This window comes from Primulina huaijiensis, chromosome 6 (genome assembly GCF_012295235.1).
Source record: "Primulina huaijiensis isolate GDHJ02 chromosome 6, ASM1229523v2, whole genome shotgun sequence".
Classification (NCBI taxonomy): Eukaryota; Viridiplantae; Streptophyta; class Magnoliopsida; order Lamiales; family Gesneriaceae; genus Primulina; species Primulina huaijiensis.
In genome coordinates, this window is record NC_133311.1 from 11186839 (window position 1) to 11198867 (window position 12029).

The 12029-nt window shown below is 35.2% G+C and overlaps 1 protein-coding gene across 1 annotated transcript; it reads left to right on the forward strand.

Moving 5' to 3' along the window:
* The first annotated feature begins 280 nt into the window (after positions 1–280).
* On the forward strand, positions 281–10700 carry LOC140979447 (uracil-DNA glycosylase, mitochondrial). Its single transcript, XM_073444848.1, has 7 exons — positions 281–666; positions 791–1008; positions 1351–1509; positions 2023–2053; positions 7095–7230; positions 9191–9274; positions 10297–10700. The coding sequence occupies exons 1-7, from the start codon at positions 432–434 to the stop codon at positions 10361–10363; spliced, it is 930 nt and encodes a 309-aa protein (XP_073300949.1). The 5' UTR covers positions 281–431; the 3' UTR covers positions 10364–10700.
* Positions 10701–12029: the final 1329 nt, after the last annotated feature.

Consider the following 12029-nt stretch of genomic DNA (forward strand, 5'->3'; position numbering starts at 1 on the left):
ATAAAAATTCAAGATAATGAAAAAATAGATGATTTCAGTAAAATGGTGAGGAAACTTGGACAAAACAGTCACACAGAGATGACCCAAAAACTGAAAATTAAATAAGAAAAAATTTGATAATGTTTTTTTATATTATGAATTTTCAATAGAAAATGGTTCTTTCGATTTCATTCAATATAAGTGTTTTATGTTCACTTACTCGTTACAACGTTTACACGTGTTTCTTGCTAGTTATTTTAAATGTGTGAACGGTTCATATTACCGTATAGTAAGGATGTACTGCAATAAAGGTTCTATTTTGTACTTAAATCCCTAAAATCATTTCGATGGTGGAGGGAAAATGATGACCGTTTATATCTTCTCCCGCCTTTTCGATTTATTATGCTCAATTCATTACTGGTGATTAGGAAATCCATTGGACCGAGCAAAAAATGGCAGCTTCTGCGAAAACCCTAATGGATTTTCTTCAGCAACCAGCGGCGAAGCGAATCAGGAGAGCCTCCTCCTCATCGCCTCCCCTTATCCGGTCAGTTTCATCCCTAGACGACGCCACCGCCTCCATTTCCCCTGATCAGAAGCTCAGAATGGACTTCAACAAAGCCCTTGCCAGATCCAAGCGAAACCTCAAACTGTGCTCGGATAAAGTCTCCAAAGCTATTGACGCAGGTCATTTCCCTGTCTCCGTTTCTTCTTCTCTTCTTTCTCTATCCTTTTTGCCTTTGGTTATCTTGAATCAACCTTTTATAAGTGTGAATGTGTGTTTAAAACCCTGTGAATATGTGCGCCTAAGGAACGAGATATGTGGAGCTGGAGGAACTTTTAGTGGAGGAGACATGGTTGGAAGTGCTACCAGGGGAGTTGCAGAAGCCTTATGCAAAGAAACTGTGTGAATTTGTGGAGAAAGAAATTTGCCATGGCAGCATGCCAGTTTACCCTCCTCAACATCTTATTTTCAACGCACTCAATACAACCCCATTTGACCAGGTTAAAGCTGTTATTATTGGACAGGTAAACACTTGTTTACATTGTAATGGATCCAAATGGAACCTCATGTCGTTAATTTGTATGCCATCGGCCTTGTAAAGTTATATGAGTGGGTAAACAGCTTTGATTTTTTATACTCAATGTGTTGTTTTGCAGATGGCTTGTACATGAAATGAAATGCACTGTTGAATAGTTGTTATTATTTCTATATCTTATTATTATTGTCATTTTTCACCATATGACCACCAGTCCTTGGAGTTTGTTGGACATAAACCGCAATGATGTTTTTAGTACTCAACTTTTTATGGTCGGAATACTGTTATCTTTCTCATCCAAGTGCACCTTCACCTTAAATTGCATTTTCAGGACCCATATCATGGACCAGGTCAAGCAATGGGCCTTTCTTTCTCAGTGCCGAATGGTGTCAAGGTGCCTTCCAGTCTTGCAAACATATATAAAGAGATTCAACAGGACCTGGGCTGTTCAGCTCCATCTAATGGGAACCTGGAAAAGTGGGCCGTGCAGGTAACATTTGCATCCCCTCTTTTTGGTATTATTTGTTTTTCAACCCGCATTCAGGCTTGTCCAGTGGATTTGAGTTGTGGCCATTTGCACCTGATTATTTCCACTAAGTAGTTGGAACTTCATTTCGTCTTATTTCTTCTAACCAATGCCTGCATGAAGTTGAATATTTTCAAGTGAAAGATTTTTGTAGCAAAGATTGTATCTCCTCTTTGCTTTTTATGAAGTACATAGCTGATGGTAGCGTGGATCTGAACAAGTAATTTTCTTCAGATAGAGGACTGAACTATTATGTGTTCTCTGAGATTGTTTGGTCTTTATTTATATATTATAGATTATATTAGATAGAATAACCCAAGATAATAAAATATCCAATATGTATCTTAAACATAACAAACTAGATTTCATCTTACTTCTTCTGGTAGAATTCTATAGTTTGTTTCAATTGTTTAATGCAAATACTTTTGTTTGAATTTTCCCAATCTTGACAAGCTAATTCCTTATGTAATTATGCAGGGTGTTCTCTTGCTAAATACTGTTCTTACAGGTATATCACCATATCTTTTTGGGTACATGTCTAATCTGTAATTTCTTTGAATACTTGGTAACTTTTCCTGCCAAATATGAATCGTAAATGTTGCAAAGACGAATGGTGGACTAGTATAGCATGTTGATAAACTTCGAGTTATTTTTTATTTATTTCATTTCTGGAAGGAGGAGAGACGGCGGCATTAAAAGAGAATATGATGGTGTATACTTCATAATACGCCACAGTTTGTGCTAAATCCCTTTCACTAATTCTAATTTGGTCTGGGGAAGATAGGGAAATACTAAAAACGACAAAGAATGTCCAATTAATATTTGAATAATTAGCTTCGATCTTCGCTTATTCAGTCCATCATGTAAGGTTTTCCTTGATAATTCTCTTGCAACTCCAGCATACATCTCACACATCATCATCATCATCATCATAACTCGTTAGTTGCGTGGTCGGTTACATGGATATTAGTTTTCCAAACTAAATGATTTTCCCATATATAATCTCTTAAACCAAGATCTAAGATATTCTCCTTAACCGCCTTTATCCAAGTTTTTAATGGCCTACCCATCCTTTTACTCTATTCATTAACCTGTCAATCTAAGATATGTCGGATTTGGGCCATGTTTGGTCTGTTCTTCACATGACCAAACCATATTAGACGTCTCTCTCTAATCTTATCCTCTATGGTGGCTATACCCAAGTAACTCATAATCCTTTCATTCCTAATTTTATTCTTGCACGTTTTCACACTTCCATCTTAACTTACGCATCTTTGCTACCGCCGTCTTATGCATATGTAGTCCTGTAGTGGCCCAACACTTCAAATCATAAAGCATAGCTGGTCAAACAATAGTCTTATAACATTTTCTTTTTAATCTCGCAGGCAACCTTCTATTGCTTAAGATTCCTTATGTCATCATCTATTTCATCCACCCTACTTTAATCATATAGTCTATATCTGCTTTAATAGCCCCAATATTTTGGATAATAGATCCTAAATAGCGAAAAGCTTCACATTCTGGGACTTCTCTACCCATTCGTCTAGATTCAGTACCAAAGTTACAAGATAAATATTCCATTTTTGAGCGAATAATTCTAAAACTTTTACTCTCAAGTGCTTCATGTCATCTATCTAATTTTTTGTTTACACTTTCTTTAGTTTATCTATCAGGACCATATCATCTGAAAACAAAATACACTAAGGTACCTCATCTTGAATATGTTCCGTAGCTCATCCATAACCAAAGCAAAGAGGTAAGAGCTTAAAGCCGATCTTTGATGAATTTTACTGCTACAGGAAATTCACATGACATCTCTCCAACAGACCTAATACTAGTTATGATACCTTCATACATATCTATAATGATCTAGATGTAGCATTGAGGCACATGCTTCCTTCTAAGTACCGACCAGATTAATTATCTAAGCACTCTATCATATGTTTTCTCAAGTCTATAAATACCATATGTAGACTCTTCTGTTGTTCTCTATATTTACATATTTCTCTACAATAGCTTCCATTGTAGACTTACCTGGCATAAAACCAAATTGGTTATCTGATACATTATTAGTGATACTCTCAAGTCCCCGCTCTATCACTCGCTCCCATAGCTTCAATGTATGGTTCATAAGCTTAACCCCTCTGTAGTTTGAGCAGTCGTGTATATCTCTTTTATTCTTATAAATTAATACTACAATACCATGTCTCCAAGATTATGACATTTTCCTAGTATCTAATTTTATTAAAGAGCTCAGTCAGCTATTGGATCCCAATTTCCCCTAGACACTTCCATACCTCAATTGGTATCTCATCCGGTGCAACTGCCTTCCCCGGTTTCATCCTATTTAGTGACTCCGTTACTTTCTTAGCACTAGCTCTACGATGGAATACCAGATGCCTTACTTCTTGCATCTCATGTCTCCCAATGTTTAACATCTTTGTACTTGTATCATTGAGTAATTTCTTAAAGTAATCCCTCCACCTATCTAGGATAATTTATCTTGCATTAAAACTCTACCATCTTCATGTTTGGTACACTTAACACGGCACAAGTGTTTAATATTTCGATCCCTCGTTTTCTTTATCTTAAAATATCTATCTATTTCTTTTGTACCTAGTCTATCATACAAATTATTATAAGCTCTTTTTTTAACATCTCATACTGCTCTACTGTGAGTCTCTTGGCTTGTTTATACAGCTCATACAATCCTTGGTCTCTAGCTTCTTGCCAGTTCTTGAACCTTATTTTCTTTTCCTTAATGGCTTGTTGCACCTCATTGTTCCACCACCATGTCTCCTTGTCGTGTCATCCGTTCCCTTTAGCCTCTCCAAGTATTCCCTCACCCCACATATGGTTAGCCATGAGTTCAAATAACTCAGAGGTATCGTCTTTTTCTTACGCCTTACATACTCACATCCTTCGAGGACTAACTGATTATCTAAACTTTTATTCCTAAGAGTTTGACATACATATCTCTTCATAGTCCACCATTGATTCTCGGTATAATCTTAACATTTGTTTACTTTGATTCTACTCTTAAGGCAAATATCTAAAATTAATAACCTATGTTGGGCTGTCAAGTATTCTCTTGGTACGACCTTACAATTTTTACAACTACCTAGGTCTTGCCTCCTTACAAGAATGTAATTGATTTGATATGGTAATGTGTATTATTGGGAATGGATCAGAACCGATTCTTGATCAGACGTAAGATGATCAGAAAGGGACTGAGACAAATTTGTAAATTGTGATTGCTAACCCTTTTGATAATCAGATATGCCTCCGAGAAGAATACCAGAACAGGGTAGCACTTCAAATCCTCCAATGGATGTTACAGCCACTCTAATGGAGACATTGTTGAAAAGGTTTCAGTCATTTCATCCACCGACTTTGAAGGGTACGGAGACTTCCGTGGATTGTGAGAGTTGGTTGGACGATATTGAAATGTTGTTTGAGTCCCTGGACTACACTGATGAGCGGAGAGTAAAATTGATAGGGCATAGAAAATGTTTACTATCCCAAGATCACTAGATAAGTTAAAGTCTAGAATAGAAATCTCCATGTTACTTTGAACCCCAAAATCTTGACCTCCATAGACCCTCTCATACCCAACTCTATCTTTACGTACATGGCCATTTAAATCTCCGCCTAAGAAAGATCTTTTCCTCACAGTGGATTCTTATAACTACGTCTCCTAGAGAGTCTCAAAATTCCTTCTTAATCTCATCATCTAATCCCACTTGTGGTGCATATGCACTAAAGATGGAACAATCTATGGTTCTTAGGCTAAAATGATGCTCATAATTCTATCTCCAAACCTCTTAGCCGCAACAACTGCATCCCTATAAGCTTTATCCAGCATTATTCCCACTCCATTTCTAGTTTTATTTGTTCCTGAATAGAAAAATTTGAAACCTTCTCCTAATTCCTTAGCGTTGCTTCCCTTCCATTTTGTAAATTGAAGATAAGCTATGTTTAGTTTCCTTCTTCGCATGACATCCACTAACTTTATTGACTTGCCCCTCAATGTTCCTATGTTTCAAGAAGCTAATCTAATGTTCCTAATCCTAGTCTGAACTAGCTTTTTTACTCGCCCTCGTCCAGTAAGGTGCGACAACTCTTGCCTATTTATCACTGCAACCGGGTGCGGTTGTAGCGCGCCTAACTTATTGACACTACACCCGAGCGTAGTTGAAGCGTGTCTCTTAAAGCAGTCGACGACCTAGCATTTCACGTTAATTCTTTTATAACTAATATCCGTGTGAAGAAGTGTGACACCACACATTTATAACTTTATTTAGATGCAACACTTCTTTGATCAGTTTATTTTCTTAATTTAAAGAATAATGCATTCATCACAATTTTCTCGAGCACACAAAGGGAAACAAAGCAATAAGCAGTGTGTAAACTGGAAAGTTCAACGCCTAAATCATGATCATCAGTTCATGAGCATTCTTCATGGAAAATTCAGAAAAACAAAGTAAAAATAATATTAATCTTCTTTATTAAAGCATCCCTTATTTCTGGATTTTCTTTTTCAATTTATCCTTAAATGCCACCCACCCCAGATGCCTCGAAAGTGAATTATAAACCTATGCTGTCTTTCATTCCTTAAAGACACAAGAATTTACCTAATAGAGTAAACAAAGAATTGAACAATTCTTGTGAATTGGAAAGTTGAAACCATCCCTACACCATGGAAAAGCAAATCCTTGCTCTTCACTGCCTTAGCCTATATCACTTTCCAGTTTCTTCCTGATCCTCAGTTTTCCGTCTTTTTTCTCCATGGGGGTTGTGGCAGCTCCTTTCTCCTTGCCTGGTAGTGATTGTTGCAGCCCGTTTTCTTTCTTTTTCACTGCGTACTTTATTGCCTTACTCCAATTCCACCCCTTGGTCTGGTATGCACACTGGTGTATATAAACTTATGCAAGGGGTTGAGAGGAGAAGAGCTTACAAACTTAGGAAAACTGGAGTTATATTTTTAAAATATGGTTTTACAGTTACTGAGAAGAATGTTGAACAAATTGGAGGGGAAAATTTGAAATTATATTGTGTTCTGTTTCTTCAACAAAAAGGAACTGGTATTATGAAAAAATTGGAATGGACACTATTTAGAGAAACTGAAAGGTAACTTCTATCCTAGACTTAAAGAAGCCTACATTTTAAAATGGATTTATGAAACACAGTAATTGTGCTTGTTCGTTTTTGCAGGTATGTGCTATCCTTTGTGACATGCTTGATTATGTACCCCTCAGACTGCAGAAATGTATAACATTTACTAGCAGTTGATGTGGGGGAAGATATGTTTTTATGAAGTTGGTGTCATTGAGTTTTGCAAACTATCATATTCGTGGCAAACTATCATATTCGTGCAATCATTAGTCCCTGATTACCAAATGGTTGGAAACTTATACCAAAGGAAATTTATTGATGCTATCTATTTGTGTTTTGGGTAGTAATTGATGCTTTTAGAAAATTGGAGTGTTGTTTTGGAAATTCATTTGGAAGAGTTGAATTCTGAAAAAGAACTGTAACTTATTTTGCAGTGAGGAAAAGTCAGGCAAATTGTCATGCAGGAAAAGGGTGGGAGCAGTTTACTGATGCGGTTATTGGAGCAATTTCACAGAAGAAAAAAGGAGTTGTTTTTATTCTTTGGGGAAATAATGCTCAAGCCAAATCTCGGTAATCTATTATTTGGTGATTTTTTAAATTATCAGCAGATGGTGTTATTGGATGACTTATAGTTTACAACTAGAAACATAAATGCCTATAAATTATGTGGACTAATGTTTTTGTACTTTCGCTGTTGGAATAGTTAATGTTTGACTTGCATGATGGGAGACGATTTTTTACTAGTCGTTATGGATGTAGCCAAAATCAATTGTGAAATTAAAGCAATCTTTTTCCCTGAAGCAACAGGTGTCGTACTGGTTTATTCTTTTCAAATGTTCCATGCTATGCTGGATTAGTTGAAAGAGCAGTGAAAATGGGAGTGGAATGATCCATGAAATAGTTTGAAAATTTCTTCCTAGATCATCGTCTAAGGTGTACTGGCGTTGAAAGATTAGCGTTTTGTAATTGTGTAAATTGTTCAAGATGTAAGATAGTCAAAAGCACATCCCACATCCAAAAGATTTCCTCTTTATATCGTTTGCACGTCCTTGTTCTTATATACATTCCTTATTCATTTACATTGTGAAGAGTTCTTCGTGATCATTTCAATTTTTACGCACGTTTTTCACCTTTAATTGTATGGAAGAACGTTCATTATGAGATCTAACAATCCACAGAGAGGATTTTTACTCTATCAGGAATCTCTAATGCAAGAGTCTCGAAGATTTCAGTTCAGGCCTTTTAATTTTTATCCAACAGAATTAAATAATTTAATTAGTTTGTTTCCTATTCAACTGTGTCAACAACGGTTGTATTTTAGTTATCTCCCCTGTGTTCCAGTTGGCAATTTTGCACAGGCTTAGGGAATTTTTGTCATGATTGTGATTTTCATGTGTTATGAATTGTTTGTTTCACCGAGACAACATTTGAGTCTGAGTATTCAAAAGACTCGTCGTAAGAGGTCAGGTTACCGTAGAAAATTTCTGGTTTTGATGTTAATATCAAATTTATCTGGTATCTGAATGTTTTGTAGTACTGTGGGACTACCTTTTGCGATTGAAACAAACAGGTTCTAAACACTTGCCAGTTTGTGAGAAAAAGATATCAAACTTTTTTGGATCGAAGGATTTGATTTAGGCAAGGGATTTATAGGCATTAATTTGTAATTGCTTCGGTTATAGAAAATTTGAAATGCGTTGACATATTGAAGAAGTAAAATAAAATTGTAGATAAAGGTTTTGAAATCCGTGAAGTTAAGAATCATTGAAAGACTATATTGTGCTTACACTAATGATTATGAATATTTGGATTTCAAATCCTTCAGTTCAAACATAATCTCAATGAATTTGCTTTTCAAAAAGAGATATTTGATTATAATCATGTGGTGGTCTTTTTTGTTGCTGAAGTAGGACAAATAAGTCATAGAAGTCACTTAATGATCGCTCGTGATGTTTGCGGAAGTATTTTTGAATTTTCAATGGTCAGTTGTAACTAATAGTTAGAAAATAATAGATCAATTTATCTGGTTTTATTTTGTTATCAGATATTTTTGTTTTTTAAACAAAGACATGGTCCAGACAGTATCAATTGGGGGTTTGTTTTGTGTTACTATCTTACAATCATGTACAAAGGCATGGATAGCTGCAGCATGGAACATCTTGTCCATTTTTGTCATTACCTCAGTCCTTATATTGGTTTGTTAAGAAATTTTAACATCCAGTATTTGCAACCACAAGACAAGCTTAACTTTACGACATGAAAGTTCAGTCATATTGCAGCATAATTTGCAACTCTATATAATCGAAAAGTAATTCAGAAAAACTTATCTTGTAGTCGGCAGACCAATTTTCCATGCTATGTCTGCCAAATTGCCAATATATATCTAATGACACTATAGTTTGAGCTGAAAGTTTAATTTTGTTAACTCAAAATTGTTGGAATGTATGATGATGTTCACATATGGAATTATGGCATCAATACATGAATCATGATCAATTTGTTGCATGTTTCTAATGACGTCATCGTGCAGGTTGATTGATGAGACAAAGCACTACGTTCTGAAATCAGCTCATCCTTCTGGTTTATCTGCAAACAGAGGCTTCTTTGGATGCAGGTTTGTCTTAGCTTCATTGGATGATTAAATTGTTATACCTTATTTTTCATTCAGAACTAAAAATGAAATTATGAATTGTATTTTCCTTTTTTTAATTGCTCTAATAAATAATGAATCAATGAAAGTCCTCTCACTGGAAGGATCTCTTGGTAACAAACTCACTGAATATATTGATACGCAACACATAGGAATTGGTTGGCAAATCTTTCCGTCCCCCCTTTAAGAATTTCGAAAAATCTCTAATCCGGCATTCTTATGAATAATATGACGATAGATTCTTCTACATTTACCTTTCCAAAATTTTTTGGAGAGCGTTGACCTATGGATTCGATATGTACTTTTCAAATATATTGCTAGTCAAGTGCCATGCTTTGTTGTGCGGAAAATCAATGGCAGTTGTGCATAAATGTGTTCTAGGGCCATTCCAAATCTTATGGGGATATTATCTGTTTAAACACTTTAAAATTTGATGTAAGAAAGAAAAATTGAGATGTTTATTGGTTCATTTACTGTATTCATTAACATTTGACTCAAGTACACAAGAATTATGGATCACCTTTTCTAAATAAAAAATATATGTATTGAACGTGCTAATAATTCAACCACCAAATGTATCAAAGCCAAATAGTTCAACTGCATAGGGAGATTACTAGTCATATTTTCTCTAAAAGAAATGAAGATTTGTATTCTATCCAAATGCCAAAAAAATCAAGGAATCCTTAGGTCAAATTCCAATATGTTGTCTCATCGTGATTAATGCAATCCCTATGGGACAAGTTTGGCATATTACCCATCCTAGAGAGAAACATTTGATAATTCAAACATGATCCTGTGATTGTTTGAATTATGGATAACACACACATGTGAATAGTTTCTTCTGATATATTATTCTTCCTGAAAGAGTCATTTATGTTACGGTTTGAGGAAAAAAAAGAAAGCCAAAGTTATTGAATTGAATACATATCAACCAGCTGAAGGAGCCATTTCATGCCCTTAATCACCACTTACAACTGTTGACACAGGCACTTTTCTCGTACAAACAAGATCCTGGACGAAATGGGAATACCTCCTATAGATTGGCAATTATAGGATAAGGGAAGGCTGCTCCCATGTTTTGTAGCTCCATCTTCGAATGTTGTCCGTGGTTGTGTCTATATGCGTTGTCAGAACACTGTCAGTTGTATATAATGTGCTTGATCTATTTTGCCAGTAGTTTTGTGGCTCTAATTATCAATATCAAAGCATGCCGCTTTTGATGATTTGGTGTATCTATCCTCTTCCACAAATACTGCAAGTATGATATTGCAGCATTCATCGTGGTTGTATTCTCTATTGATTCTGATGCTGTGTCAAGTTAAGACAAAATATTGATTCGTGTTGTGTCCTCCATCACCCGTGCAGTATTCATGTGTTCCCTCTTTTCGCCTTCCGGTAGTATTTTATAACCTTTGTATGGAACTTATTTCAGTTGTTTTGTATGTAGTGATTAACTAATGTAACACCCCAAACCCTAGTCAATTAAATTTCGTAAATATATGTATATAAGAATCTAACTAATTAATGGGCTTACAAATTAACAATAATTAGTAGTTGGCCCATTATCTTGCATAACGTACATACACATATATTTATAAATTAAAAAAAAAGAGAAAGAGAACCCTACCCAAAGAAAAATCTCAGCAACGCCGTTAAAAAAAAAGGCTTCTTCACCCAACCAATTGACCGACTCCTACTGCTGGAAGCTTAGGTTGTGCACTCTTCTAGTCCAAGGTTAGTTGTATTTTGGAGATAATGTTAGTTGTTCTCTTTCCAAGGAAACCTTAATTTATGTATATTCGGGAATGAGATTGAATGGGTAGATTGAATAGAATTTGGGTTTCTGATGTATAATACAATTATTCAATTAGCCAGCAACTGGTTAGCGACTTTAAAAAAATGGATTACTGATTAGTTTGTAAGTGTGTTATTTCTCGAAGGTTATGAAACTTGATTTATCTAAAAATAAATAGTTTTGATGGATTAAGATCAAATTCTATAGAAAAGTTATCTTCTTGAACTCTAATATTATGTGTAAACATCTTAAATAAATCATAGCTTAGTTTTGAAAATTTACCGTGACTTTAGTTGAATTATCAAGTCTTAGATATAAATTTAAATAAAACTTCAATGTTTGTGTCAAAGATAGAAATGACTCTAATGTTCGTTTTATATGAAATTGGTGCTAAAACTAATTATTTAGATATCTGTATATTTAATAAAATAGTATAATGGTAAACTTTAAAATAGTAACCCATAATTAATTGAAATACATACAGAAATCTTAGAAATATTTCCAATATTTGCTTTAAAGTTGGAGTTTAATAAGACACTGTTAATTGAGATAACTAATTTGGTTTTAGATTGTGAGATTGGGGAGATTTTGTCTAAGTATTCACAATTAAGCTAAGGATTTCAGGTGCGTACACTCCTATTCCGACATTATTTCGCAAAAGCTCCACAATAATGAATTTGGATGCATATTGTTGTTATCGATGCTTTATTGTTCCTTATTTGTTGGAATTCTGTATTTGGTGATGTTCTGGTGATATTCTGGATGATATGTATGTCATGTGAGCCACCTCTTGGTTCCTGCGGGTCAAAGTGCTGCATGTGGGATGCATGTGAGCCACCTCTTGTTTCCCTATGGTCAAAGTGCTGCATGATGGTGTCCCATGGGGGATGTTAATCTGTTTTGTCTGTCATGTGAGCCACCTCT

Excerpts from the sequence above, each read along its gene's own strand:
- LOC140979447 (XM_073444848.1), top strand. The coding sequence starts at position 432 with ATGGCAGCTTCTGCGAAAACCCTAATGGATTTTCTTCAGCAACCAGCG. Across the intron at positions 667-790 it reads CTCCAAAGCTATTGACGCAG|GAACGAGATATGTGGAGCTG; the intron begins GTCATTTCCCTG and ends TGTGCGCCTAAG. Across the intron at positions 1,510-2,022 it reads TGGAAAAGTGGGCCGTGCAG|GGTGTTCTCTTGCTAAATAC; the intron begins GTAACATTTGCA and ends GTAATTATGCAG.